The 19917-nt window shown below is 45.0% G+C and overlaps 1 protein-coding gene across 1 annotated transcript in view; it reads left to right on the top strand.

Moving 5' to 3' along the window:
* LOC143929578 (vomeronasal type-2 receptor 26-like) overlaps positions 1-10234 on the top strand; it is a 29837-nt gene extending 19603 nt beyond the window's left edge. The window contains exons 3-4 of the mRNA XM_077453458.1: positions 6924-7047; positions 8987-10234. Of these exons, the coding sequence (XP_077309584.1) occupies positions 6924-7047; positions 8987-9891 (1029 nt within the window). The 3' untranslated portion in view covers positions 9892-10234. The remainder of the gene's footprint in view (positions 1-6923; positions 7048-8986) is intronic.
* The last annotated feature ends 9683 nt before the right edge of the window (positions 10235-19917 follow it).

The raw sequence follows: 19917 nt of genomic DNA, 5'->3' as shown, positions 1-19917 counted from the left end.
TGATACCAGTCCTGAAAAGAACCTTTGTGGAACTAATAGTAACAGCTACTGATTAAACTGACCCTCACTGCCTGACACACTGCTTCCTGCCTGTCCCTATATAAACTGACAAAACAGAGGCTGCTGGAACAAAAACTGGAATAGCACTTTTGTGGACCTGATAGTAACAGCTAATGATGATGACTAAACTGACTCTCCCTACAGCAGACACACCGTCCTTTCCCTTTCTCTAAACTGACAAAAGACACTCAGGCTGCTGCAACAATCAGTAGCACAGCAAACCTATATACACCTAACACCTATACCAGTCCTGAAAAGAACTTTTGTGTACCAAATAGCTAGCGATTTGGGTCACTGCAATCTCTCTCTGCTCCACGCAGCAACCTCTCCCTATAGTGACAGAAGAAAGAATGTAAAATGGCCGCCGGATCGGGTGTATTTATAGGTTAGGGGGAATGTCCAAGTGTCCATGTGCTGTAATGTCTCAATTGGCTGTCCTGTACCCCATGATGGATGTGTCATCATAGGTCAAAGTTCTTTTACACATTAAACACGAAAGTTCGCCGGGCGAACGGCGCCAATAGTCCGCCGAACGAGCGGACCGCGAACGGCCGGAATTCGCCGCGAAACGACCGCCGGGCGAACCGTTCGGCCATCACTACTAAGGACAACATGATCCGCAGCTACCTCCTCCCAGCCACGTACAAGTTCACTGGTTTCTTGGGACTGTAAATCATCCCTACAAGACTGCTGCTGCTGATGCTGAGTGCCAGGCTCCACTTCCATGCTGACACAATCATCCTCCTCCTCCTCCTCCTCTTCCTGTGTGATGAGTGGGACAGCAGAAACATTGTCTGGATAAAGGGGGCCTTGAGAGGCAAGGAAGTCCTCCTCTTCCTGCCTCTGTTCTGCCTCAAGTGCCCTGTACATTATTCCATGCAGCGTATGCTCCAATAGGTGGACAAGAGGTACAGTGTCACTGATGCATGCACTGTCACTGCTCACATCTTTTTGGCCTCCTCAAACGGTGACAGGACAGTGCATGCATCCCTGATCATGCCCCACTGGCGTGGTGAGAAAAAACCGAGCTCCCCTGACCCGGTCCTGGTGCTGTAGTCGCACAGGTACTCATTGATGGCCCTCTGCTGCATGTGCAGGCGGTGCAGCATGGCCGACGTTGAGTTCCACCTGGTGGGCATGTCACATATAAGGCTGTTCTTGGGCAGGTTCAACTCCTTTTGGAGCTCAGCCAGGCGAGCACAGGCATTAAATGATTGGCGGAAATGCACACAGACTTTCCTGGCCTGCTTCAGGACATCCTGTAAGTCCGGGTACCTGCCCAAGAACCGCTGCACCACCAGGTTAAGGACATGAGCCACACAGGGCACATGGGTCAGTTGTCCCTGTCGGTGGGCAGGGAGGAGGTTGGTGCCATTGTCGCAAACCACCAATCCTAGCTTAAGCTGGTGTGGCATCAACCACCTCTCGGCCTGCCCCTGCAGAGCTGACAATATATCTGCCCTAGTGTGGCTCCTGTCCCCCAAACAAACCAGCGCAAGCACAGCATGGCATCGTTTTGCCTGCGTACTTGCGGAGCCCCTTGAACGCCTACGGAGCACCGCTGGTTCCGAGGACAGAGCACTGGAAGAGGCCATGGAGGAAGAAGAAGAGGAGGGGGTGGAGGAGAGAGGTGTGTCACAACCAGTAGTAGCATTTTGGAGGCGTGGTGGTGGAACAACCTCCAACACTACTGCACCTTGTCCTGCATCCTTCCCAGCTACCAGAAGAGTGACCCAATGGGCCGTGAAAGACTGGTAACTTCCCTGTCCATGCCTGCTGGACCATGAGTCAGCAGTAATATGCACCTTACTGCTGACCGCCCTGTCCAGCGAGGCAAGGACATTGCCTTCCACATGCTGGTAGAGAGCCGGAATCGCCTTTCGTGAGAAAAAGTGGCGTTTGGGGACCTGCCACTGAGGAACCGCACATTGTACAAACTCATGGAAGGGGGCCGAGTCTACCAACTGAAAAGGTAGCAGTTGAAGTGCTAGCAATTTAGCCAAGCTAGCATTCAACCGCTGGGCATGTGGATGGCTGGGAGTGAACTTCTTTCGCCGGTCCAGCAGCTGGGGCAGGGAAATTTGCCTGCTACAATCAGATGTGGGTTTACTGCTATCAGAGTGCCCGCAAGCACTTTGCTGTGACACACCTAATTCTACACCTTCATTCCTCTCAGCACAGGTTTCAGAGAGGACTAGACATGTGCATTCAGTTTTGTTCCGAATCGAAATTTGGAGGAATTTTCATTATTCGGACATTCGGATGCATCCGAATTACCGAATTACAATGCTAACTAATTCAACCGAATTTGGACAAAATTCGAATCAAATTTGAAAAATGACATTTTGCGACCCGAATTTGGGGCCATGTATCTCGGGGCCACTTGAAGCTAGAAACCACAAATATGGTATGCAAACACAGTAGAACTAGCACTACAACATCTCCAAATTTGGGGTTTTTAGCTCCAAGTGACCCCGAGTTACGAGGCCCCAAAGTCGAGTCGCAAAATGCCAAGCACTTTTCTACAGCAGAGAATGACATTTTGCGATGCGACTTTGGGGCCACGTATCTTGGGGTCACTTGGTGCTAGAAACTCCAAATTTGGTATGCAAACACAATTGAACTAGCACTACAACATCTCTAAATTTGGGGTTTCTAGCACCAAGTGACCCCAAGATGCATGGCCCTAAATTTGGGTCGCAAAATATTTTCGAATCCGGTTGAAATAGTTTCAAATGCGGTTGAAATAGTTTCAAATGCGGTTGAAATAGTTTCAAATGCGGTTGAAATAATTTTGAATCATGTTGCAATCATTTCAATATGGTGATTTTGTAGTGCTAGTTCTACTGTGCAATCCATATTTGGGGTTCCTAGCTACAAGTGGCCCCGAGATACGTGGCCCCAAACTCGGGTCGCAAAATGTCATTCTCTACTGCAGAAAAGTACTTGGCATATTGCCCATATCTGGGGTCACTTGGTGGCAGGTGATGTGGCAAGTGGGCAATCCACAACTTGGTCACCATCACGTGGCACTCGTGGCCGGCCACGTGGCACTAGTGGCAGGTGTCGTGGCAAGTGGACAATACACAACTTGTGGCAGGTGACGTGGCAATTGGACAAATACAATACACAACTTGTGGCAAGTGGACAATGACATACAGCATATGCACTTGCCTTGCGATCGACATCCGTGACTTCTTCAATCAGGCATGCTGACAACTTCATTGATACCATAAATATAAATGAAATAAGATGTGTGAGTTTTTTTTGCACTGGTACACTGTAAGTATGAAAAGTTGATGTGACAGGTATATATAAGTAAGTATAAGTAACTAACCATCTTCCAAAATTTCTAATTCAAATAGAAAAGATTAGAACAGAATAGAAAAAAATATATAATTTAATAGAATAGAAAAAAAATAATATATATATATATATATATATATATATATATATATATATATATATATATATATATATATATATATATATATATATAAAACCATCTTCCGAAACTCACAGTATATAATGATTTCAAAAAGATTTTAATAGAATATAAAAGAATAGACTAGAAAAATAATAGAACAGAATAGAATAAAATATAATATTGCTATTATTCTAGTCTATTCTCTATTTCTATTCTAATCAAATTCGAATTCATTCTATACGAAATTCGAATGTCGGAAAGAAATTTATATATATATTATAAAACCGCCATCTTCCGAAATTCGAATTTAGCATATAATGATTTCGATTTTAATAGAAAAGATTTTAATAGAATATAAAAGAATAGACTAGAAAAACAATAGAACAGAACAGAATAAAATATAATATATTCTATTCTGTTCTGTTCTATCGTTTTTCTAGTCTATTTTCTATTTTATTATAATCTTTACTATCCAGATTTAAAATTAATTAATTAAAAAAATTGAATTCATACTATTCGAAATTCAAATGTATTCTATTTGAAATTTGAATTTCACGGGGCCAGTGACCCCAAGATACATGGCCCTAAAGTCGGGTCGCAAAATATTTTTGAATCCGTTTGAAATAGTTTTGAATGCGGTTGAAATAATTTTGAATCATGTTGAAATCATTTCGAATCCGGTAGAAATATTTTCGAATTTGGTTGAAATATTTTCGAATGTGACCGATTTTTTGAATTCGGTAGAAAAAGAAACAAAATCCGTAAACGAATTTAACGAATTTAACAAATATAACTAAACAAAATTAATTAATTAATGGATTAAAACGAAATGAAACTTAACAAATTATTTCCTTTTGCACATGTCTAGAGAGGACTGAAGGTCTAGTGGGGTTGGAGATCCCAGCTGATGAGGAGCAAGGAGAGGTCCGCTTTGTTCTTTGGTGTGGGTCTTTGAGGTAAGCTTGCCAACGAGCTGCATGGCAGGTCAACATATGTCTGGTCAAGCATGTGGTACCCAAGCAGCTGATGTTTTGGCCACGCGAGATACGCTTGAGACATATGTTGCAAATAGCAGCGGTGCGATCTGATGCACTCGTCTCAAAAAAGGCCCACACCAAAGAACTTTTAGAATAACGCTCAGAGGCAGCGCCCTGCACAGGCGGAGCTCTGCAGTGTAATTCAATTAGTGTGCTGCCCCTAAGCTGGCCCCCAGAGGGCATCCTGCCTCTTTGGAGATGTGCCTCCTCCTCTCTCCTACTAGGCACCCACGTGGAGTCAGTGCCCTCATCATCCCCTACCTCTTCATCACTGAAGCAAACCTGGCAGTATGCTGCAGCTTGTGGAACATGACTGCTAGATTGCTGTCCTTCTTGAGCATCCCCTCTCTCTGTGCTCACGCCACTGCCTTCCTCTAGCTGAGTATCATCATCAGAGCCTACAAAACACTGGCCATCCTCCTGGAGCATGTACCCAACACTGTGCTCAAACAGTTTGGGGAACTCCTCAGGAGGACGTGGTGGGTCTAGGGATGATGACATTGAGACGAGGGAAGAGGATGCATTGGCAGCTGCTTTGCTTGTACCCTGAGCCTCGGTGAGAGTGGATGAGGAGGATGAAGAGGGCTTGGTCATCCACTCTACCAAGTCTTCGGCATGATGCGGCTCAACACGTCCAGCTGCCAAAAATAAGGACAAGCGTGTCCCATGGCCACGTGCTGATGACAATGCACCGCGTCCATGACCAGCATTGTTGTCTCTAGACACAGAGCCTGCGTGCCCTCTTTTATTGGCTCGTGCCTGTCTGCCTCTCCTTGTTGGCCTTCCAGACATGGTAATGGACTGAAGGGAGATGGGAAAACCAGCAATTGGGTAGTGTATATTGTGCTGGAGGCACAAAACACCCACTAACTCCTGCAGATGCCTTTATTATAGAACACCAGCAAAAAAGGGCAGATACAGGTGTATACTGTGCTGTGCTGGAGGCACACAACACCAACTAACTCCTGCAGATGGCAGATGGCTCAATTAGAGAACAGCAACAATGAGTAGATACAGTAGGTGCCGCCGATATTGTGTTTCCAGCGCAATACTGTTGCGCTGGTTCCCGGCGACAGGCTCCTCTAACCAGCGCAATCCCGTTGTGCTGGTTCTCGCGCTGGCTGCAATAGGAAAATGTAATTTTCCTATAGTAGCGAGAGCAAGAGAGCGGCGATAATGTCGCCTCACTCATGAAGCCCGCATGCCTTCTCGGGGGCATACCAGGCCCTTAGGTCTGGTAGGAATTTTAAGGGGAATCCCCTACGCCGAAAAAAACAGCGTGGGGTCCCCCCAAAATCCATACCAGACTTCTATTCACGCAGCCCGGCCGGTCAGGAAAGGGGGTGGGGACGAGCGAGCGCCCCCCTCCTCCTGAGCCATACCAGGCCGCATGCCCTCAACATGGGGAGTGCCTTGGGGAAGGGGGGCCGCGTGGCCCCCCACCCCAAAGCACCTTTTCCCTATGTTGATGAGGACAAGGGCCTCTTCCCGACAACCCTGGCCATTTGTTGTCGGGGTCTGTGAGCGGGGGGCTTATCGGAATCCGGGAGCCCCCTTTAATAAGGGGGCCTCCAGATAGTGGCCCCCCACCCTATGTGAACGAGTATGGGGTACAATGTACCCTTACCCATTCACCTGTGAAAAAAATGTAAAAAAAAACACAACACACAAGGGTCACACAAGACCCCCGGAGCTGTGCAATAAACTATTTTAACCCTTGTGTGTTGTGTTTTTTTTTACATTTTTTTCACAGGTGAATGGGTAGGGGTACATTGTACCCCTACTCATTCACATAGGGTGAGGGGCTGCTATCTGGAGGTAGAGAACAGCAATAATGGCTAGATACAGGTGTATTCTGCGGTGCAGGCACATAGACAACACCCAGTTGCCCACTAACTACTGCAGATGGCAGATGGCTCAATTAGGGAAGAGCAACAATGGGTAGATACAGGTGTATTCTGCGGTGCTGGCACAAAGACAACACCCAGTCGCCCACTAACTACTGCAGATGGCAGATGGCTCAATTAGAGAGCACTCAGAACAGCAATGAAGGGTAGATACAGATGTATTGTGCGGTGAAGGCACACACACAACATCCTCTATCTCCTGCAGACGCCGGAACACTACACAAGGCCACCGCGCTGGCGGCCTTATATAGTGTGGGGTGTGTACTACACAGCCTGTGCTATAATTGGAAACAGGCCTCCTGCCTGTGGCCAATCATGGCTCTCCTCGCTACCGGCGCTGTGATTGGCCAAGCATGCGGGGTCACAGTGCATGCTTGGCCAATCATGAGCCAGAAATGCACTGCGATGGCGCAGTGCATTGTGGGCCGTGAGCGCCACACGAATATGACATCTTGTTACATAAAAATATTACTTGAAAAATCTTTTGTCTAGATCCCGAGATCGCAGTGTTCTGAAGACTGTTTACCGGGAAACAGAGAAGTGCCGAGCTCAGATAGACATGAATGCTGTCATGGTTGTGTCCCGTGCTCAGAAGGAGAGATGTCCAATGAAACAGGTGGATTTTATTATTACTTTGTAAGACTTCTGTTGGTGGTAAAAGCAATGCAAGGAAACCCATAGCAGGCATTGGAAATAAAGTCATTATTATATTAAAGCTGAATTCCAGGAATTCAGCTCCTTTATAAAAAGTGAAGACACACTATGAGTTAAGTCCAAGGAGGTGCATGATCACCTCTGCGGTTTTTATTTTTTTTGCGCTATAAACAAAAATAGAGCAACAATTTTGAAAAAAACGCATTATTTTTTACTTTTTGTTATAATAAATATCCCCCAAAAATATATAAAAAAACATTTTTGTCCCTCAGTTTAGGCCGATACGTATTCTTCTACATATTTTTGGTAAAAAAAATCGCAATAAGCGATTATTGATTGGTTTGCGCAAAAGTTATAGCGTTTACAAAATAGGGGATAGTTTTATGGCATTTTTATCAATATATTTTTTTTCACTAGTAATGGCAGCGATCTGCGATTTTTATTGTGACTGCGACATTGTGGCGGACACATCGGACATTTTTGACACATTTTTGGGACCATTGTCATTTATACAGCAATCATTGCTATACAAATGCAGTGATTCCTGTGTAAATGACACTGGCAGTGAAGGGGTTAACCAGTAGGTGGCAGTGTAGGGGTTAAATATTCCTAGAGGTGTGTCACTAACTGTTGGGGGCTGGGCTTTCATTTAGTGAACACTGATCTCTGCTCCAATCGCATGGAGCAGAGATCAGCACCACTTGTTGCTAGGCAGAACGGGGAGATGCTGTTTACAACGGCATCTCTCCGTTCAGCCACCCCGTGAGACGATCGCGGGTATGCCCGTGGCGATCGAGTCCACGGGACCCGTGACTGGACTCACAGGGGTCCCGACCAGCACGCGAGCGCACCACCCCCCCGGTTCCACCTTTGGCTCCACCCTCTTTGCCCTGACCATGTATGCCCCACCTTTTTAATGAAGTCAAATGCAGCCTACCAGTGCCCATCAATGCAGCCTCACCAACGCCCATCAATGCAGCCTCACCAACGCCCATCAATGCAGCCTCACCAATGCCCATCAATGCAGCCTCACCAGCGCCCATCAATGCAGCCTCACCAATGCCCATCGATGCAGCCTCACCAGTGCCCATCAATGCAGCCTCACCAGTGCCCATCAATGCAGCCTCACCAGTGCCCAACAATTCAGCCTCACCAATGCCCAACAATTCAGCCTCACCAGTGCCCATCAATGCAGCCTCACCAGTGCCCATCACTGCAGCCTCACCAGTGCCCATCAATGAATGCTTGCTTGCTTCCATTCATTTGGGATTCGGGACACAGACACAGTCCTCTGCCGCCTCTAACACTATGTGCAAAGAGAGCAGGGGCATCCAAATTTCCGAATAACAAGAAATTTGTCAGAATTTCAATTCAGAATAGAATTAACTGCACATGTCTACAGTATTTTGCTATGGGCAGAAAATAATAAAATGACTCCACCACACTATACCTAATGGAGAGAATTATTAACCCCTTCCCGCTGCCACCTGCCAACCTTTGAAGAACTTCTAGTTGTCAGAAGGTGGAGGCGGGCATTCGGGTCATGTGACCGCTGTGATGAGGCTGTCACAACAGTCACATGATTAGAAAGCTCCCAATTGCAAGTATGCATCAGAAGCGTTCAGGTTCTCGCCAGTGATTGTGCTGAGAATGCACAGGGCCATCGTTTTGTATTTTACACTGGGCGGCATATGTGCGGCCTCTTGGCAGTAAAGCCCACCCGCCGAGATGTTGCATATCTGCTTGTGGCTGCTAGGAAGAGGTTACTGTATATTACATTTCCTTTTTCCAAATGAACAAAATGTGTAGACCTCTATAATGTTTCTTCAATAGACTCTAATTTATGTATTTAAAAAATTGTGAACACGCTCTAAAAGTTCAAAGTTGGTTTTATTTTTCAGGAAGTGAGAACTGCATGAAGTGTCTGGACCACGAATGGCCAAATGAGAACAAAACTCAATGTAATCCCAAGCAGATGGAGTTTTTGTCTTATACCGATAACTTGTCTTTATTTTTCATGGTTATCTCTTTATTCCTTTGCATTTTAACTTTTTCGATAATGATTGTATTTATCTCATATGGAGACACCCCCATTGTCAGAGCCAATAACAAGAGCCTCAGCTTTGTCCTCCTGGTCTCCATCATGTTGGGTTTCCTCTGTGTGTTCTTGTTCCTGGGTCGTCCCTTGGATACAACCTGCCGGCTGCGCCAAACGTCTTTTGGATTTCTTTTTACCATAGCGGTCTCCTCTGTGTTGGGCAAGACTGTGATGGTTTGGCTTGCTTTCAAAGCCACCAAACCGGGCAGTGTGTGGAAGAAATGGGTTGGAGTAAAGCTGCCCAATTCTGTTGTCTTCATCTGCTCATCATTGCAAGTTTTAATCTGCATTGCATGGTTGTCGATCTCTCCCCCCTTCCAGGAGTTGGACAAACGATCATATCAAACAAAGATCATCGTTCAGTGTAATGAAGGGTCAGTTATCGGGTTCTACTCTGTCCTGGGATATATGGGGATCCTGGCTGCTGTCAGTTTTATTACAGCGTTTTTAGCAAGGACATTACCGGACAGTTTTAATGAAGCCAAATACATCACCTTCAGCATGCTGGTGTTCTGCAGTGTCTGGATTGCCATGATCCCGGCCTATCTGAGCACCAAAGGGAAATACATGGTGGCTGTGGAGATTTTCGCCATCCTGACCTCAAATGCTGGACTTCTAGTTTGTATATTTTTTTCAAAATGTTACATAATTCTCTGTCATCCTGATTTAAATTCAAGGAAGATTTTGCTGGACAACAGATGCAAATAATATTTTTTTACGATGACATTAAAGATTTGTACCTACTGATTAAAGTCATGAAAATTAAATGTCAGTTTCATTGCTAGCCCTCCAACCCCCAATTACATGTTACCTTAACTACTTGCCGACCGCCTACCGCAGATATACTGCAGCAGGTCAGTTCTATTGCACGAAACTACGTACCCGCATGACATTTTGTGCAATAGACACTGGGGGCACAAGTGCTGCCGGAGGCGTGTGTGCTGATTGGATGGAGGAGGAGCCAATCAGCAGGTCCGGTAAACCCGATGTCCACCGGCCACCCTCGATTGTTCCCCAGAGAGGCAGAACGACGATCTGACAGGGAAGAAGATATAGAGATCCGTGTTTCTGCCGAGCAGAAACACGAATCTCTGTCTTCACTAGGGATGGGTCGAAACCCCCCCTGTGAACATGCAAACAGGCAAAAACTTTGTTTGAACACATGAACACCATTAAAGTCTATGGGACACAAACATGAAAAATCAAAAGTGCTAATGTTAAAGGCTTATATGCAAATTATTGTGTTAAAAAAGTGTTTTGGGGACCCGGGTCCTGCCCCAGGGGACATGTATCAATGCAAAAAAAGTTTTAAAAATGGCAGTTTTTTTGGGAGCAGTGATTTTAACCCCTTGCCACCGAGCATACGCAGATGTGCATACTTGGCTTTCGGGGGTTATACCAGGATGATGCCTGCAGCTGCTGGTTTTAGAACCGGCGATCGGCTTTCCAGCTTTACAGTGGGGATCGAAAGTTTGGGCACCCCAGGTAAAAATGTGTATTAATGTGCATAACGAAGCCAAGGAGAGATGGAAAAATCTCCAAATGGCATCAAATTACAGATTAGACATTCTTATAATATGTCAAAAAAAGTTAGATTTTATTTCCATCATTTACACTTTCAAAATTACAGAAAACAAAAAAAATGGCATCTGCAAAAATTTGGGCACCCTGCAGAATTTATAGCATGCACTGCCCCCTTTGCAAAGCTGAGACCTGCCAGTGTCATGGATTGTTCTCAATCATCGTCTGGGAAGACCGGGTGATGTCAATCTCAAAGGTTTTAAATGGCCAGACTCATCTGACCTTGCCCCAACAATCAGCACCATGGGTTCTTCTAAGCAGTTGTCTAGAAAACTGAAACTGAAAATAGTTGACGCTCACAAAGCTGGAGAAGGCTATAAGAAGATAGCAAAGTGTTTTCAGATGTCAATATCCTCTGTTCGGAATGTAATTAAGAAATGGCAGTCATCAGGAACAGTGGAAGTTAAAGCAAGATCTGAAAGACCAAGAAAAATATCAGACAGAACAGCTCGCAGGATTGTGAGAAAAGCAATTCAAAACCCACGTTTGACTGCACGATCCCTCCAGAAAGATCTGGCAGACACTGGAGTTGTGGTACACTATTCCACTATAAAGAGATACTTGTACAAATATGGTCTTCATGGAAGAGTCATCAGAAGAAAACCTCTTGTACGTCTTCATCACAAAAATCAGCGTTTGAACTTTGCAAATGAACATATAGACAAGCCTGAGGCATTTTGGAAACAAGTTCTGTGGACTGATGAGGTTAAAATAGAACTTTTTGGCCGGAATGAGCAAAGGTACGTTTGGAGAAGAAAGGGCACAGAATTTAATGAAAAGAACCTCTGTCCAATTGTTAAGCCTGGGGGTGGATCAATCATGCTTTGGGGTTGTATTGCAGCCAGTGGCACAGGGAACATTTCACGAGTAGATGGAAAAATGGATTCAATAAAATTTCAGCAAATTTTGAATGGTAACTTGATGCCATCTGTGAAAAAGCTGAAGTTAAAGAGAGGATGGCTTCTACAAATGGATAATGATCCTAAACACACCTCAAAATCCACAGGAGATTACATCAAAAGGCGTAAACTGAAGGTTTTGCCATGGCCTTCACAATCTCTTGACCTTAACATTATTGAAAAACTATGGATAGACCTTAAAAGAGCAGCGCGTGACAGACAGCCCAGAAATCTCAAAGAACTGGAACACTTTTGTAAGGAAGAATGGGCAAAGATACCTCCAACAAGAATTGAAAGACTCTTGGCTGGCTACAAAAAGCATTTACAAGCTGTGATACATGCTAAAGGGGGCAGTACAAGATATTAACTCTGCAGGGTGCCCAAACTTTTGCAGACGCCATTTTTTTTGTTTTCTGTAATTTTGAAAGTGTAAATGATGGAAATAAAATCTAACTTTTTTTGACATATTATAAGAATGTCTAATCTGTAATTTGATGCCATTTGGAGATTTTTCCATCTTTCCTTGGCTTCGTTATGCACATTAATACACATTTTTACCTGGGGTGCCCAAACTTTCGATCCCCACTGTAACAACCGATGCGGCTAAAAGCCGCTCGGCTGTTATACCGGAGGAGCAGGGGGACGCCCCCCCCCTGATCAACAAACTGCCGCTTCTGGCGGCTAAGGAGAGACTGGTGGCTTCATTCCAGTCTCCTGATCGTAAACATGGAAGCGACGTCATGACGTTACTTCCCGTTTACTCGGCTGCCAATGGCACTGGTTTAAAAAAAATATATACAGTATTCAGAATCGCCGAAAAGGAGGGATTGGAGGTCTTTTAGACCCGCGATTCCTCCATAAAGAGTACCTGCCACCACCTATTACTGTCACAAGGGATGTTTACATTCCTTGTGACAGCAATAAAAGTGATCATTTTTTTTTTAATTTATTTATTAATTTTAAAATAAATAAGAAAAAAATGTTTAAAGCGCCCCCGTCGCCGCAAGCTCGCGCAGCAAAGAAAACGCAATGTTAAGCGGTGTTCAAATCACACAGGTGAGGTATCACCACGATCGTCAGAGCGAGAGCAATAATTCTAATACTAGACTACTTCCTCTGTAACTCTAACCTTGTAACAGTAAACATTTTTTTAAAGCGTTGCCTATGGAGATTTTTAGGTACCGTAGTTTGTCGTCATTCCACGAGTGTGTGCAAAACCGTGACATGTTTGGTATCTATTTACTCGACGTGACATCATCTTTCACATTATACAAAAAAAATTGGGATAACTTTACTGTTTCATTTTCTTAAAATTCATGAAAGCGTCCCTTTTCCCAAAAAGTTGTGTTTAAAACACAGCTGCACAAATACTATGTAATATAAATTATTGCAACAATCACCATTTTATTCTCTAGATTCTCTGCTAAAAATATATATATAATGTTTGGGGGTTCTAAGTAATTTTCTAGGAAAAAATACGGATTTTAACTTGTAAACACCAAATGTTAAAAATAGGCTTAGTCATGAAAGGGTTAATAATGCTTAAAGTGAAACAATAAAAGTGTAATTTTCCTTTAAATTTCATACCTGGGGGGGGGGGGGCTATAGTATGCCTGTAAAGGAGCGCATGTTTCCCGTGTTTAGAACAGTCCGAGAGCAAAATTAAATTTCTAAAGGAAAAAAAGTAATTTAAAACTACTCGTGGCTATAATGAATTGTCGGTCCGGCAATACACATAAAAGTTCATTGATAAAAATGGCATGGAATTTCCTCACAGGGGAACCCCGAACTAAATTAAAAAAAAAATGTGTGGGGGTCCCCCCAAATCCCATACCAGGCCCTTCAGGTCTGGTATAGATATTAAGGGGAACCTGCGCCAAAATTAAAAAAAAAATGGAGTGGGGTCCCCCTCAAAATCCATACCAGACCCTTCAGGTCTGGTATGGATTTTAGGGGGAACCCCATGCCAAAACGTAAAAAAAAAATAGCGTGGTGTCCCCCCAAAAATCCATACCAGACCCTTATCTGAGCACGCAACCTGGCAGGTCGCAGGAAAAGAGGGGGGAAGAGAGAGCGCCCCTCCTCCTGAACCGTACAAGGCCACATGCCCTCAACATTGGGAGGGTGCTTTGGGGTAGCCCTCCAAAGCACCTAGTCCGCATGTTGATGGGGAGAAGAGCCTCATCCCCACAACCCTTGCCCGGTGGTTGTGGGGGTCTGTGGGCGGGGGGCTTATCGGAATATGGAAGCCCCCTTCAACAAGGGGACCCCCAGATCCATGTGAAATGGTAACGGGTACAAAGGTAAAAAAAAAAAAGACAAGACATGCATTGGGACAATTCCTTTATTAACCAGTTAACAACCGGCCCATAGCCAAATGATGGCTACAGGGCGGTTGCTTAACTCTGGGAGGCTGTCATATGACGTCCTCCCAGAATTCCGCTCTCGCTCGCCCCCTGGGGCGAGCGAGAGAGCATCCGATCATCGTGGCCATTTACCACGTGATCGCTCCGTCAAATGACAGAACGATCACTTGTAAACAAACCGGCGTCATGTTATGACGCCGCTTCCTCCCTCCCCTCTCTGTACCGACCGGTATAGTGAGAGGGAAGAGATCGGTGTCATCAGCGCTGTGGGCTGGATCTGCAGTGCCCACAGCGCTGCTCACCGACAATTAACCCTGCTATGCCCTGCCAATACTCTGCAATACCCGGCAATGCCCTGCCAATACTCTGCAATACCCTGCCAATACTCTGCAATGCCCTGCCAATACTCTACAATACCCTGCCAATACTCTGCAATGCCCTGCCAATACTCTGCAATACCCAGCAACACACTGCAATACCCTGCAATAGCCAGCAATACTTTGCAATACCCAGCAATACACTGCAGTACCCAGCAATACTCTGCAATAGCCTGCAATACCCTGCCAATACTCTGTCATACCCAGCCATATTCAGTGATACCCTGCAATACCCAGCCATATTCGGTGATACCCTGCAATACCCAGCCATGCTCTGCAATACCCCAGCCATACTCGGTGATACCCTGCAATACTCAGCCATACTCTGCAATGCCCCAGCCATACTCGGTGATACCCTGCAATACCCAGCCATACTCTGCAATACCCAGCCATACTTGGTGATACCCTGCAATACCCAGCCATACTCTGCAATACCTAGCCATACTCGGTAATACCCAGCCATACCCGGTGATACTCTGCAATACCCCAGCCATACTCGGTGATACTCTGCAATACCCAGCCATGCTTGGCCATGCTCAGCCATACCCAGCCATACTCAGCCTTGCTCGGCAATACTCGGCCTCTGTATGTGGCCAGGCTGTGGAACTCACACATGTGGTATCGCCGTACTCAGGAGGAGTAGGAGAATCAATTTTGGGGTGTCATTTTTGCTATGTACATGCTATGTGTTAGAAATATTGTATAAATGGACAACTTTGTGCTAAAAAAAATGCATTTTAACCACTTCCCGCCGGGCCGTCATATGACGTTCTTGACTTTGTGTGGGGATATCTGGCCACAGGTCACAGAAAGTATGGCTTTCATTGAATTTTCATTGAAGGATGTAACATTCACTAAAATTCAAACTAAAGTGAGTTGAGCTCTGCTAGCTTCTGCCTGGCACCAACAGCAGCCTCAGCCTTCCTGAGAGAAGAGGCAGTCGGCCTTTCTCCCACAACACTGACAGGGACATGGGATTTCCTGCCAGAAGCATCTGCGGAGTGCTGACAACCAGACAGAGGGTCCAAGACCCCTGCCCCACACCTGTGGCAGTTCCAGAGGCCCAGGGTGAGAAGGTAACAGTCACTGATCAGCAGCAGATCAGGATCCAGGGAGAAAAGGGAGATGAGGTTGTCTTCCTCCCTCCCCAATAGTCAGCCAGAGTGGATGATGTGGGGTCCCCAGCTGAAGCACTTACAGGGCAGAACACTGCCGGCCTCTGCCCTCAACTAACAGAAGAGATATTTCCTGTGGTAGTGGATAGGACTTCAGTTTTCACTGATACAACCCCAGAAATAGGTCTGGCATTGGGACAGAAGGATATAAGCCTTGCTCTGCCAACACTGGGGGATTTTCATATAGTAAAAGTGGATAGGACTACAGTATTCACCTGTATACCCCAGGGAGGCTGGGCAGTCAGACCAGATCTCCAACAGCATGATGGAGTGAGCCCAGTCACCCTGTCTTCTCTCCAGTGGCTGAAAGGACTCCAGGGAGAAGGACCAGTCTGCACTTCTCAGCAGTGGGCATGTTCTACAAGAGAGGCAGAGGTTGGCTGGGTGCTTAACACTCTGTTTGTGACAATTTGTTTGGCGTACTGTGTGGGTACAGACATTGGGGGACTAAAACTACGGGCTAACTTCAAAGTCAACCCATTTGGGGTCTCCTTCTGTGTTAGTCTCCTTCCGAAAGGGGAGATATGTGATAGGAGTCACCTTGGGCGGGGGGCTTGTAGAACCCAGCTTACCTTAGAGAAGTTGGGAAACTCCTTTTCCTGGCCCCTCCTATGTGTAAGATACCCTGCGTCTATTAGGGGCACAGGGTACTCGAGAAGTCGGGTCAGCACTAACCAGACTCACCATACAATCGCACCGGACTCAGCATTTCCTTTTACCCCTGTTATCCAGGGTTCTACATGTGGGGTTTGTGTTGAGAGAATGAAGGGGCTCTTTCACTTGGGACAGTAATGTTTCTGAACAATATCCCTCAAGAAATATATGAAGATAAATTAATTCCACCTTTCATACTGCTAGAATATTGTAGGAGTGTCTCAGACCATTGCTAGATCGTTTGAGGTGGGGTGGGGTTTTTTATGTGTTTGTTAAGTGTCCATTGTTCTATTGTTTGTATCCCATTGTTCTATTGTTTCGGTCTGCCTTAGGAGAAAACAATTATGGGATGTATATGTCTATGGGGATTAGCTGCTGGGGCGGTTCCCCTGCAGTCCTCCCTAAAGGCTGCCTGTGTGTCATGTTACTGGATATAATTTATCTCGCCCTGTGTCATTATGCAAAGAAGGGGGACTGTCCCCTGAATGTATATCCCTTTGTGCCTGTGTTTGAATAAACAGTCTTATGATACACTAAATGACTGGGTGGGCTAAGGGATCTTGGATTGTGCTGGTACCGGGCAAGGGAAGTGTATATGGCGGACATACTCCTCTTGAGTATGGGGGTCCATCACAGGGGGATGGGAGGATGGATCCAAGGTTTGGTGAGAAAAGGAGGGAGTAAAGGTGTCAGAGGGATTCCGATTCAGCACCTGAACTTCAGGAACTTCCCCCAAACCGAGCCCATGTATGCTCAATTCATCCCAAATAGTGACATGTATTTTCAGATAACACAGGTTAGGAATAAATAACTAACGGCTGCTGATGGTAACATTAAAAAAAAAAGGCTCACTTACAAATGCATGTACTTCTTCTCTTAATGCAACTCTGATATTAACAGAAAATAAAATCGTTTTTTATAACCGTATCACCGGCATCAAAATGCGGGGTCCTTTGTCTTGTCTTAGATGTCACTCTATATAAGACGATAAGAGGATGCAAGTTTATTACATAGACAGACATGATCTGTAGCCTTGTGTATCCCCAGATAATGTTATACCGGGTTATAGTGACCTCCCTTCATCTCCTTGCTGTTGTGTTGTGTAGATTTATACTGACATCTCATACACAGATTGGAAAATTGTGTGTGCTCCTTCTGTATGTGACACCTTGTACCACTGACACCGAAGACCCAAGACTGGCATCAACCTACGTGCCGGAGGCAGCCGCCGCACATGAAGACTATGAGTATTATCAGGATGGAGACGTTATAATCGGAGGGGTCTTCACTGTCAATAGTCTTTTAAGAGGAGCATACTACGACTCTCTAACTATATCCAAAATTTTTTTTATAATGTGGTGCTTGAAGTGAGTATCCTGCCTTGTTTTTTAAAATTTTTTAAAGAAATAAATCGCTGTGTGTCATCGGTAAGTACCCTTTGCTAAATGAAAATCCCTTGTTTTCTCTTTATTTTCACCTGTTGCTGTACCTCAGTGATTCTGATCTCCAGCAGCCCCTTAGCAGCCATACCATGTCTACGTAAACTCCAGCGATGTCTGATGACGGTATTGTGTAATGTGTGGTGTAACAGACACTTGTGTTTTCCATTAAAAGCTTTTGATACCACAAGGAAGGAATTAGGAGACGTGGGGACAGAGCTTTACCACCCTATAATACCCTGAGCAAGGACCTCCATGGCAGGATCACCAGGCTTTATTTTCATGAAAGCTGCAGATCTACAAAGACTGAAAATGACTTTTGACATTAACATGTTAAAGCTTCTATGAGATTGAAGTGATTGGGATCACGTCTATTCTAATATCAGGTTACGTCTGATTGCTTTCCTGTGTGTGAAGTCTAACACGGCGTTGCTCGAGTTTCAGCTCTTACATTGTATCCTCGGCATTGATCCCGGCTTTGTCTGCTTTGTCTCTGATCTCACCGTGTGCGGGATTCCTGTGCCTCAAGTTTGTGTTTGATAGAAAATCCAGATTCTGACTTTCTGTTACTCAACACCTCCAATTACGAATCGAAGGCGTCTGTGTATGTTTGGGGACGACACCGGTCTGCTGCCGGCTCGGTCTTCACCGTACGCGGGAACCCCGACACACGGTGAGATTAGAGGCGAAGCAGACAAAGCCGGGATCAATGCTAATGAAGGAAAAGAGAGATCCGTGTTTCAGAACATGCCCCCTACACCGCGTGCACACGTTCACCATAGAGAATACCAGTGACCAGATGGTCCCCAGCAATCTCTCGGAGGCCGGGTTGCAACGTTATGATGTCACGCCTGGCAGTTGTAAATACTGCCGTGTACTTGGATAGAAAGCCAATATCTTTTTTTTTTTTCTATCTCAGTCTCTCCAGCCTGGAGGAGAGATGTGGGGTCTTTATGACCCCCCCCACATCTCTTCATAAAGAAGACCTGTCAGGCCATATTCCTATTAGGAGGGATGTTTAAATTCCTTTAAATAGGAATAAGAGCGATCAAATAAAATTTTTTAAAGGGAAAGTGTAGAAATAAAAAATGAAAATTAAATAAACAATAAATAAAAAATAAAATAAAAATTCAAGTGCCCCCCGTCCCCGCATGCCCCCGCGCAGAAGCAAATGCATACGTATGTCACACCCACATATCTAAACAGTGTTCAATCCACACATGTGAGGTATCACCGCAAATGTCAGAGCGAGATTAATAATTCTAATAAATAATAAATAAAATAATAAAAATATGTTTAATCACTTGCAGACCGGACTATTTTGCTGGTCAAAGACCAGACCACTTTTTGCGATTCGGCACTGCGTCGCTTTAACTGACAATTGCGCGGTCGTGCGACGTGGCTCCCAAACAAAATTGACGTCCTTTTTTTCCCACAAATAGAGCTTTCTTTTGGTGGTATTTGATCACCCCTGCGGTTTTTATTTTTTGCACTATAAACAAAAATAGAGCGACAATTTTGAAAAAAACGCATTATTTTTTACTTTTTGTTATAATATTATATCCCCCAAAAATATATAAAAAAACATTTTTTTCCCTCAGTTTAGGCCGATACGTATTCTTCTACATATTTTTGGTAAAAAAAATCACAATAAGCAATTATTGATTGGTTTGCGCAAAAGTTATAGCGTTTACAAAATAGGGAGTTTTATAGCATTTTTATTAATAATTTTTTATTATTTTTTTTTTTACTAGTAATGGTGGCGATCAGTGATTTTTATTGTGACTGCGACATTGTGGGGGACCCAACGGACATTTTTGACACATTTTTGGGACCATTGTCATTTATACAGTAATCACTGCTATATAAATGCAGTGATTCCTGTGTAAATGACACTGGCAGTGAAAGGGTTAACCAGTGGGTGGCAGTGTAGGGGTTAAGTGTTCCTAGGGGTGTGTTACTAACTGTGGGGGGGGGGGGGTTGGGCTTTCATTTAGTGTACACTGATCTCTGCTCCAATCACATGGAGCAGAGATCAGCGTCACTAGTTGCTAGGCAGAATGGAGAAATGTTGTTTACACAGCATTTCCTCCATTCAGCCGCTCCGTGAGATGATCGCGGGGATGCCCGCGGTTATTGAGTCCGCGGGTCCCGCGACCGGACTCACGGGGGTCCCGACCAGCGCGGGAGCGCGCCGCCGGTGGCGCGCTTCCGATGGCAGGGCGGCATCGAATATTGGACGT

Source organism: Lithobates pipiens, unplaced genomic scaffold (genome assembly GCF_037356315.1).
Source record: "Lithobates pipiens isolate NorthernLeopardFrog02 unplaced genomic scaffold, aLitPip1_a1.2 Scaffold_24, whole genome shotgun sequence".
Classification (NCBI taxonomy): domain Eukaryota; kingdom Metazoa; phylum Chordata; class Amphibia; order Anura; family Ranidae; genus Lithobates; species Lithobates pipiens.
The sequence above is the reverse complement of the archived record's forward strand: the minus strand, read 5'-3'. Positions and strand labels throughout refer to the sequence as shown.